General features: G+C 49.3%; 1 protein-coding gene across 1 annotated transcript in view; it reads left to right on the top strand.

Annotated features, from left to right (window-relative positions):
- PTGIS (prostaglandin I2 synthase) overlaps positions 1-24,624 on the top strand; it is a 1,212,186-nt gene extending 1,187,562 nt beyond the window's left edge. The window contains exon 10 of the mRNA XM_085619439.1: positions 24,264-24,624. Within this exon, the coding sequence (XP_085475565.1) occupies positions 24,264-24,414 (151 nt within the window). The 3' untranslated portion in view covers positions 24,415-24,624. The remainder of the gene's footprint in view (positions 1-24,263) is intronic.
- Positions 24,625-27,155: the final 2,531 nt, after the last annotated feature.

The following is a 27,155-nucleotide window of genomic DNA, read 5'->3' as shown; positions in this document are numbered from 1 at the left end:
TCGAGGATATGATTCGGATAACACCACAGATGAAAGATGCGCTACAATGGTGGACGCACTTCCCAAGCATACTTCAAAAATAGACTCTCCGCAATATGTAATTACAATAGAAACCTCTCTCGAAGTCTGGGGAGCACATCTACAGGGTTTAACAGTCAAGGGCAAATGGTACAACCAACAACTGTCCCTACATATCAATCTGTTGGAACTCAAGGTTGTTTTACTGGCACTGAAGTCTTTTCTTTCAAAAATCTCAGGAGCATCAGTGTTAATTCAGACAGACAATACTACAAGTATGCACTATCTAAACAAACAGGGCTGAACAAGATCGACTGCGCTGTCCCTTCAAGCTCAGCAAATATGGAACTGGGCAATTCAACACGAGATAAACCTAACAGTGGAACATGTTCCAGGATTGGTCAATATTCTTGCAGACTCCCTAAGCAGGGCAAGCTCTGTCAACCACAAGTGGGAACTGCACCAGCCAACGTTGGACCACCTCTTTCAATTGTGGGGCAACCCCAGTTTGGATCTGTTTGCGACCAGCCAGTACCGCAAATGCCAGTAATTCACCAGTTGGCTAACCCAACGGGGATCATGGGGGAATGCATTTTTGATCAAATGGTCAAAGATATATGCTTACGCTTTTTCTCCGATTCCGTTGATCCCAAGGGTGCTCCGGAAAATGAAGAAGGAACCTTGCTGGATATTCCTCATAGCACCCATGTGGGCCCACCAGTTCTGGTTTACGGAACACCTCCTTCCCTCGAAGTGCAAACTCATTCAGTTATGACCAATACCGAACCTGTTGACGACGAACCATGGCCCGATCCATCATCCAGACCCGACATCTCTTCGATTATTGGCTTGGCTCTTGAACAGTACGAGTTTGCCGGTTTAGTCATCGTGGTTGATTGTCGGGAAGTCCTTGCTAATGATAGGGCATAGTCCACTATTAAAACATACAAACTCAAATGGAAAATATTCTGTCACTGGTGCCCAAACTCCAAGGTGCATCCTATCCAGTCACCACCAGAGCAGATTCTCACGTATTACCTCCAGTTGGCAAGATCCGGTCTCTCTCATTCTTCCACAAAGGTCCACCTTGCCGCAATATACAGATTTCGACGGCATAATAATACACAATTGCTTTGCTCTTCAAGAGTCATGAAATAATTTCTAAAAGGATTATTTGGAATGTTCCCGCCAATAAAGCAGCCACCTCCATCTTGGCATCTCAACATTGTGCTTGCTCAACTAATGAAAGGACAATTTGAGCCCATTTATAGAGTGGAGCTAAAATATATCACATGGAGAACGTCCTTTCTGCTGGCACTTAAATCAGCTAGATGAGTAAGCGAGATACAAGCTTTCATTATTCGACTCCCTTTCCTTCACAATGGACTCTGTAATTCTTCGTACCAATCCAACTTGCATCCCTAAGGTCCCATTGGATTTTTATTTGAATGAGCCTTTCATCTTAAAGACTTTATTCCCAAATGTCCAAACACCAGCGGAAAGATAATTACACTCCTTGGATATCAAGAGATGTATTAAATTCTATTTGCAGAAGACCACCAGCATTTGCAAAGCAGACCAACTGTTTGTGGCATATGGAAATGTCAGGAAAGGATATCCTGTTACTGAACAGACTATTGCACAATGGGTATCAGCAACCATACAGTTATGCCATCAGCAAGCAGGCAAGCCACTTTCTTCTACAGCGAGAGCCCATTCAACTAGAGCTGTTTCCGCTTCAACAGCCCTCTTTGCTGGTGTGGCCATACAACAGTTCTGCAGAGCAGCAACCTGGTCCAGCAGGCACACGTTTACACTGCATTACTGCTTGGAGGCCGCAAGCAACGCTGCTGCATCTGTAGGACAAGCAGTTCTCCGTAATCTCTTTTAATAAGGTAAGCCTCTTTTACTTCCTACCTTCCTATATGGTTCCATTATATTTGTTTTTCTTGTATATAACAGAGTTAACATTAAGGGGCCGATTCCGATCCTGTAAAAAGGCTGTACGAATCGTTGTACGGAGCGTTTACCCCATACGACTCGTACCCGGTAAACTTTCCGTACAATCTAGGAAGTACGATTCATACAGAAAGCCTATTTCCGTACGTTTCGTAAAAAAGCCCGTACAGGTCAAAAAAACCTACGATTCTGATCCGGAACAGCTTGTACGCGACGTCCGGACGCATTCAGGTAGCGGTTTCCGGCCCAGCAAGTACGATTCGTCCCTACGTCACTCCGTGCATGTCTTTTTTTACGGGAGTCAAACACAGCCGAAAAAGCAGAGTCCGACGCGAACCGCTACCCAATGGAGCCCCGGTACGCGACGTACGCGCCATGAACCCCGTCGTACGTGTCATCCTGGTCCTCTTGGCCTACGGCCTGGTGCACCGCACCCGATGCACACGCCGCAGAAGGTGAGAACAACACCCAAGGGCCAGGGTGGGGGTGAGGGGCAGGAAACAAACCCCATACTCAAAGCCAAACCTATCATATGGAGACCATACATTACCACCAGAGTCTGGTCACTTGGGGGGGCGTGGCCAGCAACCCCTGCGTACCGCAACAACGGAAGTGGACGTGTACGGTGCCTGTCACACGTACCCTTACGGCACCATTAGAACAGTGATACGGACCGTACACACGCAATGAATGCGTGGGTATGGTGCGTAGCACACGTACCCCTACGGCACCATTAGAACAGTGATACGGACTGTACACACCCAATGAATGCATGGGTACGGTGCGTACCACACGTACCCCTACGGCACAGTAGAACTGTGATACGGACCATACACATGCAATGAATGCGTGGGTACGGTGCATTTCACACATACCCCTACGCCACCATTAGAACAGTGATACGGACCGTACACACGCAATGAATGCGTGGGTACGGTGCGTGTCACATGTACCCCAACGGCACCATTAGAACAGTGATACGGATCGTACACACGCAATGAATGCGTGGGTACGGTGCATACCACACGTACCCCTATGGAACAGTAGAACTGTGATACGGACCGTACACATGCAATGAATGCGTGGGTATGGTGCGTGTCACACGTACCCCTACGGCACCATTAGAACAGTGATACGGACCGTACACACGCAATGAATGCGTGGGTACGGTGCATACCACACGTACCCCTACGTCACAGTAGAACTGTGATACGGACCGTACACACGCAATGAATGCGTGGGTACGGTGCGTACCACACGTACCCCTACGGCACAGTAGAACTGTGATACGGACCGTACACATGCAATGAATGCATGGATACGGTGTGTACCACAAGTACCCCTAAGGCACAGTAGAACGGCGATACGGACCGTACACACGCAATGAATGCGTGGGTACGGTGCATGTCACACATACCCCTACGGCACCATTAGAACAGTGATACGGACCGTACACACGCAATGAATGTGTGGGTACTTTGCGTACCACACACACTGCTACGTCACAGTAGAACTGTGATATGGACCGTACACACGCAATGAATGCGTGGGTACAGTGCGTACCACACGTACCCCTACGGCACAGTAGAACTGTGATGCGGACCGTACACACGCAATGAATGCATGGGTACGGTGCGTGTCACACGTACGCCATTACGGCACCAGTACATTTGGGATACGAGGCGTACACACGCCAGGAATGTGGGCTTAGAGGACTGGCCCAGCATGTTACCTTCATATTGGTGTGTGTGTAGGTTCAGGCCAGCAGTGTACTGCTCCAAGGGGGTGTGTGGGTGGGTGCCTATGACTCCCAGCAGTGTCCAGACATATGAGGGGTTGGCAGTGGTCAGAGATATGAGGGGTGGGTGCATATGACTCCCAGCAGTGGACAGAGATATGAGGGGTGGGTGCATATGACTACCAGCTGTGGCCTGCAATATGAGGGGTGGGTGCATATGACTCCCAGCAGTGTCCATACATATGAGGGGTGGGTGCATATGACTACCAGCAGTGGACAGAGACATGGGGGTGGGTGCAGATGACTACCAGCAGTGTCCAGACATATGAGGGGTGGGTGCAGAGGACTCCCAGCAGTGGACAGAGATATGGGGAGGGTGTACATCATCATCAGATGACCACACCTACATGGTGGTATGGACGCATCCCTAACTTTGGACTATGATTTTAGTGCTATTACAACACATCACTGACAGCAGTGTCCCACTCCCAGGACGATGGAGGTCTTTCACACACTGCATGACACACCACATGTGGGTGCGAAAGACATATAACACATGCTTACCCACCCATGGCGGATGCAGCACAATACACACCCTGATTTCATGTCAACAGACTGTATAGTCATGTAACTGCATACAAAACTAAGATAGCCAAAGGGAACACACACTGTCACGCACATCCCAGGACTGATAGGAATGTTCAGGTGCTGGTCCAGCCACCAAGATGTTGTCTCTCATGGAAGTAATAGGGTTCAATTCCACCAGATACAATGCCCACAATTGTGAGTCAGGTGCCCAAATACCATGCATAACAAGTACCATTTGTGTGGTAGGCCGTGATTACACACATGCATAGTGCTGAAAAGGGCCAATTTGTCCCTGAGGGCATTCCTACATACCCATCACATCGGTGAGCAGGCATGGCCCATGTTGAAGGGATCCGTCACCAACAAAGGATATGTGGACACAGGTCAGCACAACAATTGTGCAACTGTTTGCAGGGAAGATGTCAGGTGCCACAGAGGAAGGAACACTCCTTGGGACAATGTCTCCAAACTAAATGAACACACACTACTGATGATTCTTTGCAGAGACATTGTGATGGCACACAGATACTATGGTCCACCCCTTGACCATCATATAAAAACATTTCTCAGAACCCTAACACATTACCAGAACACCAACTTCAGGAGCCTCATCACCAACATCAAGTACCTGAAATGCAATAGTGTTGAAAGTAAAAGAAAAGGCTTTATTCAGCACCAAAAATAAATACATTTAAAGGAGACAATGTACAAAGGCCAATGGCCAGTCCATTTCTCAAGTCCAAGGGTGGACGTAGGGGACCGTGTCCACCCCTACCTTGCCTGCACAAAGGAACCTCAAGGTTTGTCGACTGGGGGGGGCATCATCTGTGCCAGGACCAGGTACCGCAGGGACATGAGGGGAATGGGTAGGTGTGGTGGGTGCAGGGGTGGACGTCTCCACCACAGGGGGTGGGGCAGCGCCAAAGGTGGAGGTGAGCTCGGTGCTGCGCACTGCTGCTAGGGCCTCAATCGCGACCCCTGCACCTGAAGATACCCCATGGCCAACGGAGGGGGTGGTGGGCGAGAGATGGGGTGCAGCGCTCTTGGGGGAGGGGGTGGACATGGTGGGGGACTCAACTCCCATGCCTGGGGACTTCCTCGCCTGCTTATGGGGTGGTGGCTCAGTGGGGGCGAGGCCCAGCTCAACCATATAGGTCTCCTTGGGTGAGAGTTTGGCAGGGGAGCTAAGGGGAGTGGTTTTGGCGGAACAGGGTTGTGAGGACTGCGGACTGCGACTGTAGCTGTGTGTATGTCGTCTGCCCCCAGACCCTGTGGGTGTGCCTACATCCCCCTGAGAGTGCGTGCCAGGAGGTGTGCGCTGTGCCTTACTTGGGGGTGTGCTGGATGTGTCTGGTGGGGTTCGTGCCCGTGACTGTCTGGGTGTGCATTGGGCAGGCATGGAAGAGGGCAGTGTGGATGGGTCCGGGGTAGGGGGGGACAGAGCGCTGCAGGAGAGAAACTGCTGCCGTCAGGGAAGAGTCCATGGACCGCAGAAACCTGCGTTGGTCAGACATCGTTGCTAACATGCCCTCCATAAACAACACCATCTGTGTGAGCAGTTTAGTGTGTCCATGGAGGACATTCAGCACCGATGCCTGCCTGTTGGACTTGGCCATCCCATTTCTAACACTGCCCAACCTGCAACTGCCGCAGTATGTCCACAGACTCTTCAGTGAGGGCAGCAGGGGTGACAGGGGCAGGGGGTGTGGTGCCTGGGCCGAAGGAGACATGGTGGGACTCTGCACGGACAGAAGGGACGGGAGCAACTGGGAGGGCGGAGATGGTAATGGAGGAGGCGGGGACAGATGTGGGGATGCTGCCAGTTGGTGTTCCAGCCTCTGCCTCCTCAGGGAGGTCAGCCTCGGACCCGTAGGCGTCGTGGCTGCTCTCGCCTCCAGACAGGTCCTCCGACTGACTCCCCTCGCCCTCCGTGCCACTGGCTCCTTCTGACTCCCCAGCACTGGTGGCACTGTCGCTGAGTCCCTCCTCCAGGTCCATGCAGGTTTCTCCCTCGGTTGCGGATGATGATGCTGTGGGCAAGGAGAAGAAACCGAAATGCATCAGTTACCTGTATACATCTGACATATGAGCACAAGAACAATTGGTCACAGTGCATATCAGGCAATGCATCATGAGTAACAGCTAGATAACTCCGTACATATGTAAGCCCTGTACTTCCCAGTTGGTAGACCCACTATGCCACTTGGACACCAGGAAAAAAAGAACACAAAAGGCCACAACTTGAATGAGAAATACACTGAGAAGCTAGTGTCTGTGAACCGGTGAGCACAGCAATACAATGAAGTCATGCCACCTCTTGTTTACCCTGAAAGAAACAATAGTGGTGCACCCAACGTAAACTGACACACCTCAATACTCAAGGTGTCACCACACCCAAAGACCTGTAAGTACTTTTGAACACAAAACGAAAACATTTTGCTACCTTGGGACTCACAATACTTTACACAATCTACATGTTTTGAATGTGCCAATTCGCCATTTCGTGAAAAGAACACTCATGTGCCTGCATGAAATATGTCGCACAAGGCAGTCACACAAAAGTACATTTACACTGTCATTGAAGAAGCTGGCACCTTTTCTAAGAAGCCACTGTTAGAAATTAATAGTGTTGCAGAAAGTACATATACATGGGCCCACGGAGGTCTTGATGTCTTGAGACTCGTCAGTTTGTATCACCAACAACAAAGGAGTCTCACAAAATCAAGAGCACTGTGGGAACATGTATATGGAGAATCTGCAACACCATTTTATTCTAACAGTGGCTTCTTAGAAAATGTGCCAGTGTGTTCCATGAAAGTGGAAATGTTGTTTGGTGTGCACTTCCTTGGGAGACTTTTTTCATGCAGGCACATCAGTGTTCTTAACACAAATCATCAAATTTCCACATTTAAAACATGAAGAACTGTTGACAAGTGCTGTGAGTGCCAAGGTACAATTTTTTAAGAGTAACAACTTGAATTATGTCAGTTGTCACATGGCCATCCATCACCTGATTACACAGTTGGCTACACATATGACCTACTGCCTGTCATCTTGAGTGGCACACATGTCCACACCCAGGACAATGCATAAGCTAATTGACCTGCAATTGGGTTGAAAAAAAGCCTAGCTGTACTGTGGGGACACCCTCATGGCAAGCCAGAATGTACACACAGATGTCAGCACACAAAGTCCAAACAGCGTTGCATCTGAACCACACACAGGTGCTAAAAAAACTGACACAGGCTACAAAGCATGAACATTAAGCACTGGCCAGCATGACAGGGGCACTGCACGGTGATTCTTCGTACAGCCAAGTCTCACACACAAGTCAGACCTGGCAATGAAAAATCAGGGTTGCACATGTATGCCTCTCCCGCACACCCCGCCCCATGCCTGAGTCAGTGTGATTGATACAGATCAAGAAGTGACACCTCTTATTCAGGGTTACAATAACTGTGCTTAAAAAATAGCTTCATTTACACAACATCACCTCTTGGGGCTGGCAACACATAATTGTGACAAACAACCATCAACAGATTGTTGTGAATAGCCACACAGGCACGGCCCAGTGTGAGTATGCATAAGCAAAATGGTATATCCCTGTCCAGTGGACACATGTAGCACATATTTGCAAAATACTAACTAGGCCAGGGAACAATGCCATAGAGGCAGACCTATGCTGAACCCACAGAGAATGTGCACAGTGTTGGATGACACACATGATTAGGAGGCCAGGGTGTCTCAGGGGACTGTAGTGGGCACACTGCTTCGTGGTCCTGGAATGAGCTGACTGTACCATGTTCAACCGTCATGGCAATATGCATATCTCCCACTCATGCACATCATGTCTTCATCATCAGTGACAATAAATATGGACCCCCAACATAGTGAACAGGTCATGGCACAGGCAAGGTACCAACACAAGTCACAGACCACCCTCCCACATGATGCAGAAAGCAATGTGCACTTAGATTTACTGGCATCCTAGATGACCATGTGCAAATGTGATTACACACAGACCAGGGGATACATGTCAAGGAGGGGAAGGGATGAAAAAGAGCATCAGGTGACATTGGGGAACCGAAAATGCACTGCACATATTAACTGTGGGAGTGTATCCAGGCTACAGAGCACTTCCAAAAGCTGGCGACACATAACACGACAAACAGCCATGTACCTACCCCCTCCTTGCAGCAGTCTCTCCTATTACTGCCTATCGAGCTCAGGGAAAACCACCGCTAGGACACGTTTCATGTGGGGGTCAGGCATCGGCGTCCGCCGTGGGGCGAGGACTGTCGAGCCTCAGCTGGACCCGGGCGATCACCGGATGTCCTGCCACCTCTTGCGGACCTGTGGCAGCTACCGACTACGCTCCTCCTCAGATCTCACGGCCCTGACGATGTTTTTCCAGATCACCCCCTTCTCGTAGGCAGTTACCTGTCAGGATGACAAAGTGATACAACATCAATACACCTGCTCCATGTCCCAGAGGCACACATTTGAACATCATTGAAATGTTGAACAGGGCATAGGATGCAGACAGGAATTACATCATACACAATAAGAAATTGGCCTGTGTGCAAGCCCCAATGCACTACATGGCATTGAAAGTCAACAGGTTGGCATGAGGGGTGCGACACACTCACTGATCATGCCACACACTGTGCAGCACATGCAACATCAGGCTGAAGGCCAGCACGTGCCAAGCAGTCACATGTCCCACTCCACTGACGCACCATCAGCATACTAGACAGACACACCCAAGCACAGATCACTTGCCTGTCATTGACAACAGCGGATACAACCCTCACTCTGCACATGTGCCACTTGCCAGTGGGGTGTCACAGGTGTCATGCTAGCTCTGCAAGTCAGACACACAGCACGGATTACTTGTCACATCAGATGGGTTGATCTGTTGCCTCCTCCATGCAGCTGTGGTGCAACACTTCACATAGACACACACCCACATGACAAGGAACATTCCCACACATCACTGTCCATGAGGTCGTACACATCCTTTGGACACTCTCACCACAGGGCCACTCAACTCATACACATCTGTGTGTACAGTCACCTGTCACACCGGGGGGACCACTGAATCACCTCAGGACAATAGGAAAAAAAAACACCAAGGATTTGCCAGGCTGAAAGTGTCATGCACAATGCAGTGAAAGTCACAGTAAGCACAATGCAAGCGAGGAGTGCACACAGGAACTACATTATGCTCTGCATGAGAGACATCAGCATGTCCCCCCCCCCTGGGACCCACTCTAAACAACATTGCATGTCTGTCCCACCTGGACACAATATTGACAGTCACACAACAGGTGCATAGGCAATGTTAGTGGACTCAGCACTCACCTGCTTCCCTGGTCTCCCATACAGCTTGGTGTACTGTGGGAGAAGGACATCCAGCAAAGCTTCATTCTCCTCCTGGGTGAATGGCTGGGCCCTCTCCACAGTACGTGACATGGTCCAGAGGAAGCAGAGACAGCAGCAGTGTGGTCGACTGGAAACTTGTGCAGGCAAGTGCCCTCTCATGGGTTCTGGCTGCCTTATATCTGTCTTGCTGAGGGGCATTCATTTAGAGGAGTACATAGTGATTGGTCAGACTCATTCGCATCCTACGTTTACTCCAATCCCTTTAAACATACACCAATGACTTTAAACATACACCAATGACAGCATTCGCATCGTTCAAATTTTGAGCATCATGTCAAGTCAACAACCACTTTGCAACATTGTATTTTGTGGCCAACTGACTGTTCCAGGACACATGATTGACCCTTTTTAACTGAAAACTCTGTCTCCATTACAACCAGCATGCATTTAGGGCCTAATCATTTTCCCTTATGTGTTACCTATGTAATTTTGAAATCCACACACAGGTACGGTGCGTTTCACACGTACCCCTACGGCACAAGTACAATGGTGAAACGAAGCGTACACACGCGATGATAGCGGGTGTACGGTGCATTTCACACGTACCCCTACGGCACAAGTACAATGGTGAAACAAAGCGTACACACGCGATGATAGCGGGTGTACGGTGCGTTTCACACGTTCCCCTACGGCACAAGTACAATGGTGAAACGAAGCGTACACACGCGATGATAGCGGGTGTACGGTGCGTTTCACACGTACCCCTACGGCACAAGTACAATGGTGAAACGAAGCGTACACACGCGATGATTGCGGGTGTACGGTGCATTTCACACGTACCCCTACGGCACAGCTACAATGGTGAAACGAAGCGTACACACGCGATGATAGCGGGTGTACGGTGCGTTTGACACGTACGGGTACACACTAGTAGTATAGTGCGTTTGACACGTACGGGTACACACTAGTTCACACGTACGGGTACGCACTAGTAGTAAAGTGCGTTTGACACCTACGGGTACACACTAGTTCACACGTACGGGTACGCACTAGTAGTACAGTGCGTTTGACACCTACAGGTATGCACTAGTTCACACGTACCGGTACGCACTAGTAGTACAGTGCGTTGGACACCTACGGGTACGCACTAGTTCACACGTACGGGTACGCACTAGTAGTACAGTGCGTTGGACACCTACGGGTACGCACTAGTTCACACGTATGGGTACGCACTAGTAGTACAGTGCGTTTGACACGTACGGGTACGCACTAGTTCACACATATGGGTACGCACTAGTAGTACATTGCGTTTGACACCTACGGGTACGCACTAGTTCAGATGTACGGGTATGCACTAGTAGTACAGTGCATTTGACACCTACGGGTACGCACTAGTTCACACGTACGGGTACGCACTAGTAGTACAGTGCATTTGACACCTACGGGTACGCACTAGTTCACACGTACGGGTACGCACTAGTAGTACAGTGTGTGTGACACCTACGGGTATGCAGTAGTTCACACGTACGGGTACGCACTAGTAGTAAAGTGTGTTTGACACGTATGGGTACGCACTAGTTCACATGTAGGGGTACGCATTTCACACGCTTACAATGGTAATACAGGCGCACACATGCCAGGAATGGAGGGCTACGAGTCGCACAAGGATGTCCATCAAGTACTTGTCATTGCATACTGTCATGTGCAGGCCCTAGGTGTGGCAGCCAGTGATATTGCACAGGTCATCTCATCTAGTTGCACAATTGATGTGTGATGACCTGTGGACACATGTCATGTGTGATGGGGCACTATGTGGCACACATCACCTTGACACTTGCCACATGTGTGTCTGTAGTCCAAATGTGTCATGCACAGCAGCAGTGGGATGGCACAGTCATCAACACCCGCACCTGTCTCCTGATGCCAGGGACAGGGACACTCTATCAACTGACATGTCACGATCAACGTGCCCCTTTGTGACTATGTCAGGTGTGTGTCATGTGTTCCCATGAGCTGGATGTCAGTGTTCCGTCAACTGCATCTGCTGTTGGTGCATCCAACATGGGTCTGTGTGGAGATGGGCATGGAACACATCTACACACACCATGCCACATGTGGATTCCCACCGCTGTAGGGTCTGTGTGCATCGGACATCGTATTTTCCCAGTCATACATGTCTGCGTTGTCTCAATGGCTGTCTTTTTCTCTTGTCATGTGTACCCCTTAATCGCAATGTGTTTGATATGTACATTTGACATTCCATGTGACCTGTGCGTGTGCCTTGCAGTCAGCTGTGTGGATGAGATGACATCCTTCCAATGCAGCTATGTGGTTGTGTGTCACTCTGGTGATATCTGTGGCTCTTCACTCAGACTGGCCACCAACTCATTTCAGGGCATGTCATGTAGACTTGACAATCAACAGGTGTATCTGGCTTTTTGCAGGAGTGCCAGCAAGCTGGCATATGTGTCCTGTATGTATTGCACACACCCGACTCCATAGTTACCTGATGTGTATTAGCAGTGTAGCATGTGCTATGTTCATTGACATAGATATTGGCAGACTCTCAATCTTCATTCTTACAAACAATGTCTTACAGGGCACAGCCTGTCCCAAGAACAATGCCAGACTTGGGTCCCATGAGGGAACGTGCCTGCATCCGCCGTTACAGATTCACTCGCAAGTTGATTGAGGACTTGACAGACAAGCTGGCACCACACCTGCAACCGCGACACAGGTATCCTACTGCACTCTCCCCCAAGATGAAGGTGATGGCAGCCCTACATTTTTTTGCCACAGGTACGTTTCAATTCACCATAGCTGATGTTGGTGGCATGTCACAGACAATGTTCAGCCGTGTCCTGCGTGATGTTTTAGCAGCCATGTTGGAGCACCTTGATGAATTCATCACATTTCCTACTCCTGAGGAGTTGACAGATGTCAAGAGTGATTTCTATGCCCTGGGAGGGATGCCCCATGTAATTGGGTCCATTGATGGTACACATGTGGCTTTGTTACCACCACAGGCACAGGAACAAGCCTATCACAATAGAAAACATTACCACTCGATAAATGCCCTTGTGATGTGTCTTGCTAACATGCTGATTTCCCATGTCTGTGCACGTTTTCCAGGATCAGCACATGATGCCTACATCATGAGGCGTAGCAGGGTGCCACAAATGATGCTGCGGCTGCACAACGAACGAGCATGTCTTGTTGGTGGGTGTACTCTGTTTGTCCTGTGTGTTGCGGTATCTTTGGCTCTTACGGCATCTCCTGACCCACTTTTTTACATGATGTTTCCATGTAGGGGACTCTGGCTATCCCAACATGCCATGGCTGCTGACACCTCTCCGCAACCCAAGAACAGCTGCAGATCATCGGTACAACAATGCACATGGGCAGACCAGGCGAGTGATTGAGAGGACATTTGGACTCCTGAAGAGCCGATTCCAGTGCCTGGACAAGACTGGCGGGTCCCTCCCTTATGCCCCGGAGAAGGTCTGCCGAATCTTCCTCGTGTGCTGCATGCTGCACAACATGGCAGTTGAGAAGGCAGTGCCACTCATCCTGGATCCGGATGAGCAGGAACATCCACCCGTGGAGGATCAAGGGCTTGCTCACAAGGCTAGTGATGAGGAGGAGGAGGAGGATGATATCCGGAGTCAGCTCATACGCAACTTCTTCTCGTAATGGTGAGTCACTGGGTATGAGTGTGCAAGCTTGTAGCATTGAGTGGCATGTGTTGCAATGTGTGTGTCCAGCTGACTGAATGCAAAGTGACTTTGATGTGTGTTCTGATGTGTCACTCGAGTGATGATGTCATGCCACACAATTTTGCGGAGAGACTTTCTTTGAAATTTACATGTGTCCAACATTGTTCATGTTTTGTAAATGTCCATGTGTGCGGCGAGAATTGTTTTTGGTGACTTCTTGTGTGTCTGTCATTCCCAGGTTTTTGCGCATGTTGTCTGCTCGTGTCATCGTTGTCCTCCTGCCATTCCTCATGAGGATTGCAACGTGTGCTGAATCAGCGTTCCATGCACGGACATGTGGAAATGTCAGTTTGGGTAAGGATTGCAGCAAGGCTTTTTGGTGGTGGTACGGGTTGGGAATGTGTGGGCCTGCTTCTGTGCATGTTATGGTACCATGCATACATGTCTTCTCACCATGGAGCATATAACATGTAGCATCACTCCCATGATATGATAGTCACCCTTCTTGACTGTCATCTGTAGTGGAGTGTGGCGTCTGATGAAGGCATCAATGTGTGTTAACCTTGCCTCTGAAACATTGCGGATGCTACGGGTGGACATAGTGTGGGACATCACAACAACAGGCTCTATGGGGAATTGCAGCCTCTCCGTGTGCAGCAGGATGTGTTTGGCTCATCCCCTTGACTTGTGTGCCAGTTCATTGGGATTAACATCATCCGTGTCGTGAAGGGGGGGTCCAGCGTATGTCCCACATGTTCTGTCAACTGACCTGTGAGTCTGTTGTAATGGATGCATTTCCCTCTGTGTGTGTATGTGGAATAAAGGTGTTCAGCACAATCCAAAGTGCCTCATCTCTGTCACTGCAGCTCTCTTGTCAGTTTGCATGTGTCATCTATGGCATACTTGTCAAATATTGAGCATATGTGCATGTGTACTTCGGCAACATGCATGCAGTTCTTCATGGCTAATAATATCTATTGTGCATGAAGTCCCTGGTTGTGTATGTATTTGTGCAGGTTGCTCCCCACAACGGGACGTGAACACATGCTGATGGTGTGTCTCCTGTGCGCAGCTCCGCATTTTGTTGCCTGACCCTGTGACCATCATTTTTGGTGATTGGTCATACATTTTCTCGTAGTGACCCATGAGTTACCTGACACTACTTCCTTTATATACACCTGTTGCACTGTGCCTTTCTGACCTCCTTGTCTTTGTGTGCTACTTTTTGCCTAGTTTCTCTCCCCTTCCGCCTGCTGCTGCGTCACCTGCGGCACCGCCCCACCGAGTGCCCTGATTCTGCAACCCTCACGCCTCCAAAATGCTCCTCCCTTCCCCGCTCCACCCATTTTTAATGCAGCCAGCAGCTTGTCTGTGCCACTGTTGCGCCAACGCCGTGCCAAAGGCAGGACCGTCTGCGCCTGCAACGTGCACAGTGCACGAACCTCTGGTCTTTGCATGACCCACGTCACACAACAGGCTCATGCTGCAGCCAACCTCCAAGCAATGTCCTCCCGACAATCATCCGCCTGCTATCAAGCAACCCCTAAGCGCACACACAACACCTTCGCATGCTGAGTGTGCAACTCCAACTGCCTACACAGCGCTGCCCAGCCTACCAGACCCTGTCAGAACAACCAGGTCATGTGCCTCCTACTCCACACCCGCTCCGTCCACCAGCACGCCATTGGACTCTGTTACCTACTCAACACAACAGCCCCACACATCACCTTCATGACAGTAACCTGGACATAAGCATCCTCAGCACACGACTTCTTCATTGCCATCTCAGACGGATACAAGATCACCCGCAGGGACAGCAACAACAATCCCGGAGGATGAATTGCAATTTATTCACAAGTACACCCTCAGAGTCACAAATCCGGGTTTGCAGCAACTCCCTGGCAACCCTCAGAGTAACACTCATCTACAGATATCCAGGCCTACATCCACAATTGCGCTAAGCCATCAACACGTACATCTGCACGCACGCCCTCACCTCTACAGGCTACATGTGGCTGGGGGCCAGTAACTTCTGGCTGGAGGAGAACCACACCACCATCCATCATTGGTCCATCAACATTTTAATCGTCGTCTCCGACAAGCAACACACTGCCCCACACCCTACTAACGATCCCCCAAAGATGCTTGATGGAAGTCCCCACAGACAAGCTGTGTGGGACACTCAAAACAACACCAACGCAACACCCTGAAACCTCACGCACTGGATCAGCAACTGATCCAACAATCTTGCCACATTGACGGACTTTCCTGTGAAGCACAACAATAGTTAAGGCACCTGGGACAAGGCAGACCTACTGGACTCCTACAAACCTAGCCGGACTCTTGTGCACACCTTGCAACACAAAGAGCCATCATTTACCTTACAGGCCTGGAAAAGACCACACACAGCCATCACCATATCATTAGCAAGGACAAGTGGAGATCCTTCAGATAGTGCTGAGACACCAAAACACATGACATCAAGGAGCTCATCAGCATTGTGAGTGAACTGACAGCAGATCTCCATCCAAGACACCCCACCCTTGCAAGGCAGATCACATCCCTTGCAACTTTGTACCACTGCTAGCTCATGGCCATACACAACAGCCTTGGCACACAGAGGCAGACAGCACTATTATCCGCAAGACAAACCCCCCTCAGGTTCTGGACTCCCGTCAGCAGCAAGTACACCACCTGGCTCATGTGCACCATCCACTATGGCTCTCCATCAGGCCCCTTCCCACACAACATCTCAACCACATCATTCCCCATCCCTGAAGCCCACGTCCAGCGCATCCTGAATGTCTCCTTTGAGTTCGCCACATTCCAAGGGTGCTGGAGGCATGCAGAGACCCAGGCCCTTCTTAAACAACGGACGGCAGTACCGCAGGATCTCCTGGTACATCACCCTGCTTCCCTACCCAGCAAATGTCATCCGGAAGACACTCAACAAGCAACTGACAAATTTCCTCCACGCAACCAGCTCCAGGCAACCGTCACCAAACCATATTCCACAGTAATCACACCACTGCAACCGTCATCATTGCCACCACCAACGACAACTTTGCCCTGCTCAACAATGGTGAGCCCACCCCCTTGACCTCTCAACGGCATTGTACACCATGTGCTACCACACTGTCAGCTCACACATCTCCAACACTGGTATCCAGAGGAGGGCCCAGGATTAAATCAGAAAGTAGCTCACCAGCAAGGCCCAGGGACTCGGCCTCAACCCTGCAGCATGTAGTACACTGGGGTCATGTGGCACATGCCCCAGGGCTCTTCTCTCAGCGTGGCGATCTTCAATGTCTCCATGACCCCCCTCTCCACCATCACATGCGCACACAACCTCATCATCATCTCGTATACCATTGACACCCAGCTGCTCCTCAAACTCACCAAAGAGCCAGCCATTGCCAGATCCAAACTTCAAGAAGGCATGAGATCCGTTGACAAATGGCTGAACATCAGCCACCTGAGGCTGGACTTGGACAGGACTGAGGTCATCATCTGAGGATTGTCCCCTTACGGCTGGGTCAACTCCTTGTGTCCCACTGGTCTGGGCACCGCACCAGCACCCAGTGGCCACGCTCGCAAGCTGGTGTTCATCATGGACCCATCGCTCACAATTACCATGCAATTCACCACCATCTGTACCTCATGCTGCAACACCCTCCGCATGCTGCAAATGATCCACAGATAGATCCACTACAAGGCAAGACAGACCGTCCCCCAGGTCCACGACACCAGCCGGCTCAACTACAGCACCGGCCTCTACGTAGAACAACAGCAAAACTGCAGGAGAACTTGTCCACATCCAGGGTGCATGCGCACACCTCATCTTCAACATCCCCAGCCCCAGCCACATCACCGTCCACCTGAGATAGCTAGAATGGCTCACTGTCTGCTGCAGGATCACCTTCAGACTCCTCAACCACACTCAGGAGGCAGTCCACAACCCCAGACCCAAAACAAACCTTGGACATCTGTCATCCAACACCCCATTGGCCCAACTCCATGCAGCCCACCTTGCCCTGGCCACCATTCATCACATCCACATAAAAACTGCATGCAGGAGATAGTTCTCCCACCTCGCCAAACAGACCTGGGACTCCCTCCCCGGGCACATCAACATGACCCATGACCTCTACACCTTCATGATACTCTTCCAAATTGGTCTGTCTGAGCAGTATTGCAAGCCCCCCCTCAGCAGCTTGAGGCCATCACGGGTGAGTATTGGGCTCCATGTCTGTATTTGGTGATACATTGAGACACATGTGTGTCGTCGACCGGACTCAGATCCAAGTGTATGGATGGCTGGAGTTAGTTCCACACTCAGGCATACTTTGACATATCCCTACACGTATGTTGTGGACTCATGCTAAATGACTGCAACATAAAATTTCACATATTAATTATTTAATTATAGCTCTGTGGCATGATTTGTGCACTGAAAAAGGTGCAATGCAGGGACCACAGAATCCAAAGTTCACAGGGGGAGATGGGATCCTTGCCATTTGAAGTCATCAGAGTCCAGACCACAGTGTTTGGCATCATTAGTCAGACTGTGACCAGCAGGTCCATGTGGCAGATGATGTCAGTCAATGAGGTGTTGCTGTCGCACATGAAGGCCAGTTGCCAGGCCAGGTGACCTGGGAGATGTGGATGTGCCGCTTCCTCTCATGGTCTTTTCCGTGGACAACCCACCTTCCTCGGGGGACCCTCAGATGCAGGCCTTGACAATGCTTGGGACGCTCCGTCAGACGAATCCTCCTCCTCCTCCTTCCCTGTGGCTGGTGGTGGTCTTCGCCTGGTGGCACAGGGAGGGTTGCCCATGTTGTCGGCGATCCGACGGAGTGAATAGCTTATGTCCCTTTGCACCGCCAGGAGCTCAGCCAGTCTTGCCTCCATCCGTCCTTGGTGTTCTTGTTGACTGGCGTGTTGCTCGGCCTGCTGGTTCTTGATCTCTGTGAGGGTCACCACTACCTGGCTGAACTCCCTGGTGTCACGCCGGTATGCCTCCATGATGTTGTGTATGTGTGACATACCGGTCCCTTCAGCTGGCTTGTCAGGTTCTCGCCTCCGCCTGCCTCCACTCCCACCACCCCTGCCCACACGAGCCTGGCCTGCCTTTGTGGGCACATTGGGTCTACGGGACCCCTGAGGGATGGCAGTGGCAGTGTTGTCTGCCTCCTCCTGGGTACCCGGCGCTCCTTGTCCCTCCTGGTCAGACTGGCTCAGTTGTTCACTGCGGGAAGGGATCCTCGGTGTCTCCTGGGATGTGGCAGGAATGGGGGTGGTGGTTGGCACAGATGGTCCTGAACCAGGTTCTGCAGGGGCTTGGACACCAGAGGGTCCAGGTCGGTGGGGGCATCCACGGAATGTTGAGAGGCGTCGCTGCCGGTGGGATCAGGTTCCTCCCGGGCCAGGGACTGTGAATCTTCACCCCCATTGTTGGGGGTAGATTCATTATGTTGCCCTGTGTGTGAGAGACAGACAGTGTTAATGCTGTTTCATGCAACATGCATGTATCATACACATTCAAGTTGGCACTGTTCCTCCAGGTAGTTGCATGTGCCTAGCATTCTCCTCAATGTTCACTTGTGGATGGGTATGTTGCGGGGGACAGATTGATATGTTCTCCTGAGTCTTTGACATGTAGATTTTTTGCTTGGATGCTTCGTCGGTTATGTATTGGTGTTGTTGTGTTACATGTCCATTGTGACAGTGGGTAAATCCATTGCCTGTCCCGGGGGTGTCTGCTTGTGTAAGGGGTGTGTGTGACAGGGCCTGCTGGTGGGCGTATGTGTGATTTGGCACTGGGGCTCCCAGGTGATGTAGCTGTCCCCCCATGGAGCATGCTGCCATGACAGTGAGTGTGAGTTCCTGTCCTAGATATCTGACCTTGTTGTCTTGGTGTTTGTGTTTGCACTGGTCACAGGAGGGCCTTGTGCTGCCTACACCCGGGCCGAGTGTGAGCTATCTTGTCAGTACTTTCCCAATCCCTGTGCATTGCGCATGGTGCATGGGTATGTACCTGGGCCATATGGGATGAGGGCAATTGTGTCTGATTTAGAGTTCAACAATGTGTTTTGTGCCACCCACCCTCCCAGCATACCGGACATCCATTCTTGGGTTGCTGCTTCATGTAGCATGGGACATAGAATGGCCTTGCTTTCTCAATGCAGCATACACATGTTAGTGGCATTAGCGTTATTTTTGACTGTGGTTCTGGCCGGTGAGGGCTTGGGGGTAGTTACGTGCATTTTGTGTAGTTGGGTTGTGGATGCCATTACCCCCATGTTACCTAAGTTGTTTGTGTGCTCACCAGGCTCTGGAACTCCTTGCAGTCCATGTACTCCCACCGACGGAAACAGGGCCATCACCTTCTCCTACCAGGGATGGAAATGTACTGGTCTGCGGGGCGCACCACCTCCAGTGATGTTGCTCTGGGCGTAGTCATCATTCATTTTGCGCTTGACCGCCCTCCGCAGATCGTACCACCTGGCTTGGCATTCATTCCTGATCCTTCTGATGGGTGCAACAGCATTCACCCTATCGACGATCCTCTGCCACAGGCGTGATTTTTCAGCTATGCTGGTCTGTCTGACCAATGTTCCAAACAGCTGTGGTTTGACTCTGATGACTTAATTGACAAGGATCTCCAGCTCCTCCCTTGTGAACTTTGGATTCTTGTCTGTGGGCATGTTGTGGGATGAGTGTGTGGATGGTTGTGGGTGTGTGGGTCTGAATGTGACGGTGTGGGTGTGAATGTGAAGAGGGGGTATGTGTGAAGGAGGTTGTGTGAAGGTGTATATGTTAAGGTGGATGGGTGCAGTTGTTGGTGTGTGCTCTCTAGCTGCAGTGAGTCTGTTGCAAAGGCTCATGGTTTGTGTGTGGGCCCTTTTTATTGGTCCATTTGTGGGTGGACCTCAGTTTGAATTTTTGGTGGGTGGGTTATAAGGGGTGGTTGTGAGTTTGCCCCTCTGTTTGCCTGTTTGGATATGTCCAGGTCAGTCATTTCCATTTTTAGTGCACTGTAGACGTGTTTTGTGGTGTTGTGCGAGTCGAATAGACCCTCCTTGTGCTGTTTTACAGTGTCCGTGGTTCAGTACGGTACAGGGGTACGAGTCGTACAGGCACACACCCCCATGCGTTGTGTATGTACGGTGCGTACACGGCCATTGCTATGTACGGTGCGTACACCGCCATTGCTATGTACGGTGCATACACCGCCATTGCGTATGTACGGTGCGTACACTGCCATTGCATATGTACGGTGCGTACACCGCCATTGCATATGTACGGTGCGTACACCGCCATTGCTATGTACGGTGTGTACGGTGCGTACACCGCCATTGCTATGTACGGTGCGTACACCGCCTTTGGGTATGTACGGTGCGTACACCGCCATTGCATATGTACGGTGCGTACACCGCCATTGCATATGTACGGTGCGTACACCGCCATTGCTATGTACGGTGTGTACGGTGCATACACCGCCATTGCTATGTACGGTGCGTACACCGCCTTTGGGTATGTACGGTGCGTACACCGCCATTGCGTATGTATGGTGTGTAATAAAACATTGGTGCGTACAACAACATTGCGTATGTACAGTGCGTACACCGACATTGCATATGTACAAGTCATTCCCCGTGTACGGGACGTTTTCCGTACAATTCGTAAATCAGAAAGCCGGTCCGGATCGTACTTGTACGCTCGGACTGTATTTTTACGATTCGTACGGAAAAGTGTCCAGGTCTGTCTCGTACAACTTTTCCCACTACGATTCGTACGGTCCGGGCCGATCCGTATGTACTTTTTCCCATACGAATCGTACTTCACGGGTTGGACGTGATTTGTACGATTCGTACGGAAAAAAATACGGATATGAGTCGTACTGAAAAAAAAAATACAGGATCGGAATCGAACCCTTAGTAGATATAATATATATGTATTTGTATTGATGTTGATATGTGGATGTAAATATATATATATATATATATATATATATTAATATGTAACTTTTATGGATTAAGTATGTTTTTTGTCTCGTATACTAATATATCCCTAAAGCATAACTGCTACCCACCCTCCTCCTCATAGATGGTCCCCTAGCTATCTAATACGCTTTAAATTTCACTTGTGCTAGAGCATCTGAGAGCCTGGAGCCTCTGTGGTGAGGGTTCTGAAGAGTGCTGTAGTCTGACTGGCTGAGCTATGGACCATTCCTAATGACTAGGAGGAGATGTTAACGTGAATGTATTTTCTCCTTCAACTTCAATGTTAAAGTCATTACTTACTTCTTTTTATGTACCGTGGGACTTCCACTTCGATGACGGGGAATGATTCAAGCATGTGAATCTATGAATGATACCAATATTGGAGAACCACAGTTACAGATAAGTAACTTACCTGAGGGTGGCTCGTCAGATTAGTCATGAGACAAGATTCAAACTCGAAACCACTTCAACTTCTACTTTCTGGGCACTTTGGGCCTCGTTGGACTTCGCCTGGAACCGAGACTGCACCAAGGAAGACTGCTGCTGCTCCTCGTCTCCTTGTCCTGCCAGTCTTCTGCATCTTCTGTGCCTGTGCTTCCTCCCGGTTCCTCTCCAGGCCTGTGGGCATCAAAGACACCCGAAGGAATCTCCCTTGGAGTGAAGGAGTCACTTCCCTGCATCTGCAGGCACCGTAACTAAGCTGACCAGTCTGCTGCCCCTGACGTCCTACAAACTCTGAAAGGTTCAGCAACACAGGTGATGGCTCTGCAACTCTCTCGAGGCCTTCCCTGTCCTCTAAGCAAGTTTGAGGGCAGTATCCCTTGTCGGAACCGCTGGAACAGAACCCCTGTGCACTGCGTCGACTTTCCGTTGCCAATGCTTGTTGACTCTGTCCTCCAGGCTCCAAAAACACCAGCTTCCAGCATCTCTTCCTGCCAATATCTATGTCCTCACCTTATCCTCTGCACCGTGGACCTGCATCTTTTTTTGAGCTTCTCTAGGTCCTCTTGCAACTTCTGTGCTTTCGGGCCGTGGGTCCTCTTGAGGGTCTTCTTAGGCTTTAGTGGGCTCACCTGCTTGCTCGGGGCCTGCTCTGACTCTCCTGCAATTGGTGAATCTCTTGGACCTTGCAGTTCCCAACGCTGCACCTTCTTTGTTTACCATGTCTGTATGCTGCTGCCAAGGCTTGTTAGTGCTCCAGCCGAACACCTACTCTCTGGTTATCGTCTTCAGAAGTCGGTCAGCTTGGGAGCAGCTCCTGGTCTTCGACACCACCGTGTGGTCCCCACAGTTGCAGTGACAAGGTCACCGTCATCACTCCTGCATCTTCCGTCATCGGTGGGCATTGGTCTTCCGTGCCTCCTGGTCACTTTTGAGTAGCATAAACACTGTCCCCTCTGCTTGCTGGTACTCCTCCCTGAGAACACATCCTTGGATTCCACCAGACTCTTTCACCTTCTTCGTCAGTTGCATCTTTTCTGAAGTCCTCCATTGTGAACTCCGGCTGTTTTCAATGTCATTTTGCACCTATGCACTCATCTTCCCTGGTGTAGGTATCCTGGTTACTGGGGTAACCAAGGGTGGGAGGACTCTCCAACCTTCTGTCTTCCGCAGGGTTTCTTCAGGGTCCAGTAGGAAGGGACCTTCTTTTTACAAACTGCAACCACGACTTTCTTATTGACTTGCATTGAGTACGCGGCTGTGTTTCCACTTTGCACTCAGCCTCCATGCGGCTCCTGGGTACTTACCACAGGTGGTTCCTTGTGTCCCCAGCTCTTCTGAGCCTTCCGGTTAAAGTCCCGACTTTGGTTGCAGTTCGCATTCCTCTTCTTTAGTGTATGGTTTGGTCTCCCCCTGGAGACCACTGTGTATTTGTGCTTACTTACCTATTTACCTTTGAAATATTGTGTGTATTGTGTTGATATCTCCGGCTAGGAGATATACCAATGTGTTAGTGAGTGTGTATAATAAATATAACTATTATTATAACTACACTGTGTGGTTCTTTTTCATTTAACCTACACTATATGATAAGTTCTGGTAAATCAGGCTGCTGAACATTCCTTTTGAACTGTGCCTGAAGGCTGCTCTCCACAGCTACCACTTAGAGAGCTTTCTATGGTTGTCCAAGACTACAAAAATCAAAGGGCCCGATTCACAGAATTAACTTAAGACAAAATCCTAAACTTACTACTTTTGGTATTCACAGAATGCACTTACTACTTTTGGTATTCACAGAATGGATTTACGACTACTAACTTTACGTCCGCACTCGGGCCGTAGATTCCAGCCCCGAGGTAGGACTTCCGGCCTGGAGGTGGGACTTCCAGCCTGGAGGTGGGACTTCCGGCCCGCAGGTGGGGATTCCGGCCGGTGGCGGAGATTTAGCCATGGCCTAAATCCCCACCTCCGGGCTGGAAGTCCCATCTCTGGGCCGGAAGTCCCACCTCCGGGCCAGAATCTCCGCCTCCGGGCCGGAATCTCCAGCCCGAGTGCGGACGTAAAGTTAGTAGTCGGAAATCCATTCTGTGAATACCAAAAGTAGTACGTTTAGGATTTTGTCTTAAGTTAGTTCTGTGAATCTGGCCCAAAATAAGGGTTGTCTGGATTAGTGCAAGATGCTCTAAATAAACTTAAATAAGTGTGCACCATATACTAAGCCAGCCTCCTACACATTTCATGGAAAACAGTTGTAAAATTGGTTGTCAAGAGTGCAATCACAGATACAATGATGCAACATTGTCCTGTGAACAAGGGGATGTATGTGCCATTTAATTGAAAATATAACGTTTAAGCTAAATTTTTGATGTCTTATTCTTGTAATTATTAACATTTTTTTCTCCGGTATCCTAGATTTGTGTTCATCTTGCTGATGCACTTTGATCTGAAACTGAAAGACCCAAACGAGAAAATCCCAAGCTTTGACAAAAGCAGATACGGATTTGGAATGATGCAGCCGGCAAATGATATCACCATCCGCTACAGAGTTAAAAATTGTCAATAAAAGGGAGAGTTTCAACAGTTCCCCTGTTACAACTGAAATCCTTAATTGTTAGCATGTGCATTTCATCTCAGCTTAATCCCAGCGTGAAAAAGTATTTGTCCTCTAGGATGAAAGCTGCCCCATTTGTAAATTCTGTCATCTCCATTTCATGAAGTATCTTTTTCTTTATGTACCTTACATGGTGCTGCAGTAAAGAAACATGATCTCTCATTTTGTACTTTCATGTCATCTAATCACTTTTTGGTAAAGCACAGGCCTGTATCATCACTGAAAGCAAATTTAAATATTAAATGGAGACCACACCATGGATAGAACAAGTCAAGATTCTAATTACTAAACTATTTGTTCACGATGAATACCTCTGATTAGTCAGGGTTCCAATGCACACGTTTTTGAATGGTTCTTATTAAAAGTGTGCCTGTCCAATGGCAATCCTCTAGTAGCCCAGACAGTCAGGCAGGGGCCAAAGACCTTACCTCACATTTAGAAATGCATAGAAAAACCAGAGAGATAAACTCATCCTTGGATTCTCTGGATGTACTGTAGACATTATGTACAAAGCCCTTTGCTATGGTAAATCCTATGATTCGCAAAATCACAGGATTTTCAAACTCAAAAGTGGTTTTCTTTAGGTACATAAGCCCTTTCACAAGTTTGAAAATTCGCTTTGACTCGTAAAAGAGCTTTTGTGATCCTGTCTGAATTGCAAATAGGAGGGGGCATAATTGGGGTATTCCACTCGTATTTCAAATTCAGCAAGGGATGCATTAATGGATTGTGCCTACGGTGACAAACCATTGAGTTCCTGACACCGAGTTGCAGTGGTAACTGATTCAGAAAAAAGAAGGGGGGAGCCTTAAGTACCGGTTTGGTTTGGGGGGAGTAGGCAATGATCCTGGGGACCACTGCCTGCTCTCCCTAAACTTTTTTTAATTGGCAAACATTTTTTATTTCAAAGCAGCACTAGTTCCTTTAAAGAATATGGACTGCTTTTTAAAAACAAATGTTTTTCATTTTGAAATGCTATTATAGGGATGGTTGTCTGCTGTCCCTTGCAGGCCACCATTGCTGTGATTGCAGACAATCACAGAGAGTCACAAATTGAGACCCTCCTAATGAATTATAATGATGCTAGTCATTCTATGGCCCTCTTCAATTCGGTAGTTTGTGAACCAACCATTAAGTTCTACAGTAATTTTTTTTAATTATACGCCATTCACTAAAAGCCGATGAGCAATTTTAATTACTTTTTCCAAATGGAACAAGAGTACATCAGATCTTATTTCCAGAAAACAACTCAGAAGTATCAGCAATGTGGGCCTAAAGATCGTAGCCTGCAAGTTATCCAGTATTAGGGTATCTTTCATAGATTCACATTCTTGAATCATTCCCTGTAGTAGAAATGGGAGTCACAAGGTAACATAATCAAGCAGTAGTTAACAAATACAATAGGCTATAATGGCCCTGTGCCATGTTTTAGATAGCATATGTAAGTCCTTTTTAAAAAAAAGGCCAAATGTTAAATACAAGCAATCAGCTTCTAGCACCCTCTAGAACACACCTAGCGGAGGCAGATTCTCTCAGATTTTCACCGCCATTGTGTGTAAAGGGAGTCTCCCTGAGTTCTACTCAATTCTTCCTCAAGTTTCTGGATTTTTTCCTGGAATTTCAGGTTCAGGGAGGATACCTCTAGCGATGGCAGGAAGCACCTCAAACCCTGTCAGGAGAGTAAAAGCTCTAGAAAGGAGAGATCTCATAAAGTCTCCTCAGAGCCTCATTATCCTTACCTACCACGTCTTCAAATAAGGAAAAAGACTGTCCTCGAGCCTCTTCCTCAGATTCTATGAGGTCCAAGGTGACAAAAACCCATCATGGACGACATCCTCGCCACCGCCGACACTAAGCTCATCGACAACTATAAGTACTACTGTGTCATCGTCAGCGTCGCCGATGACGGTAGCTATCTCTGGTCCTATAGTGATGAGGAGAGTCTCCCAATCTAGGAGCCCATCAACGGTAAGCATCCTTCCGCCGATGACAGCACCGTTGACTTCCATCCCATCGACTAAGATCTCATGGACGAACATCCTGTTGATTAAGATCCTGTCAAAAATCAAGCACAACCTCTGACAAAAGACGACAAACATGTCAACTCAAAACAAGACCAAACTCTGCCAGTTTGGTCTTATTTTGACAGTGTTTGTTGTCTTTTGCCAAGCGGTTGTGCTTGCTTTTACTTGACAACAAAGGCGGGTGGCTGCAGTAGGGAGTTCTTGTAGAGGACGGGCCTCCTCATTGCCTTCCCTGCCAACAGGAAAAGTGGCAAGCCCTGCTCTGCTGCATGCATGAGGCCGGGCAGCACCACTCTGCGACGAGTTGCTTTCATGCCCTCTTTCCGAGTGCAGCACAGGGTCAGAGTGACAGATGGCATCCTTGAGGGCACCGGCAGATGTGAGCCAGACCCCCTTGCAAAGAGCATGATCCGTTAGCCCGAACCTGGGTCAGAGACTGCATCAGAGAGACTTCAGGCAAGGGCGGAGGGGGGCCTAGTCAGTGGCTGAGGTAAAAGAGCTGCTTTTGGAGCTCATGGCTTCACTTAGAGAAGGATGGCAGGTGATCAAGAATCTGCACCCTATGTTGTATGCTGTTCTATGTCCTCTACGCACCGCAATTCTCCTCCCTAATGAACTTTCTAGTAGGAGGTGGGGAATGATTCAAAGGTGTCTCCCTCCAATGGCAGC

This window comes from Triturus cristatus, chromosome 7, assembly GCF_964204655.1.
Source record: "Triturus cristatus chromosome 7, aTriCri1.1, whole genome shotgun sequence".
In the NCBI taxonomy this organism is placed as follows: domain Eukaryota; kingdom Metazoa; phylum Chordata; class Amphibia; order Caudata; family Salamandridae; genus Triturus; species Triturus cristatus.
This window is presented reverse-complemented; position numbering and strand designations above follow the sequence as displayed.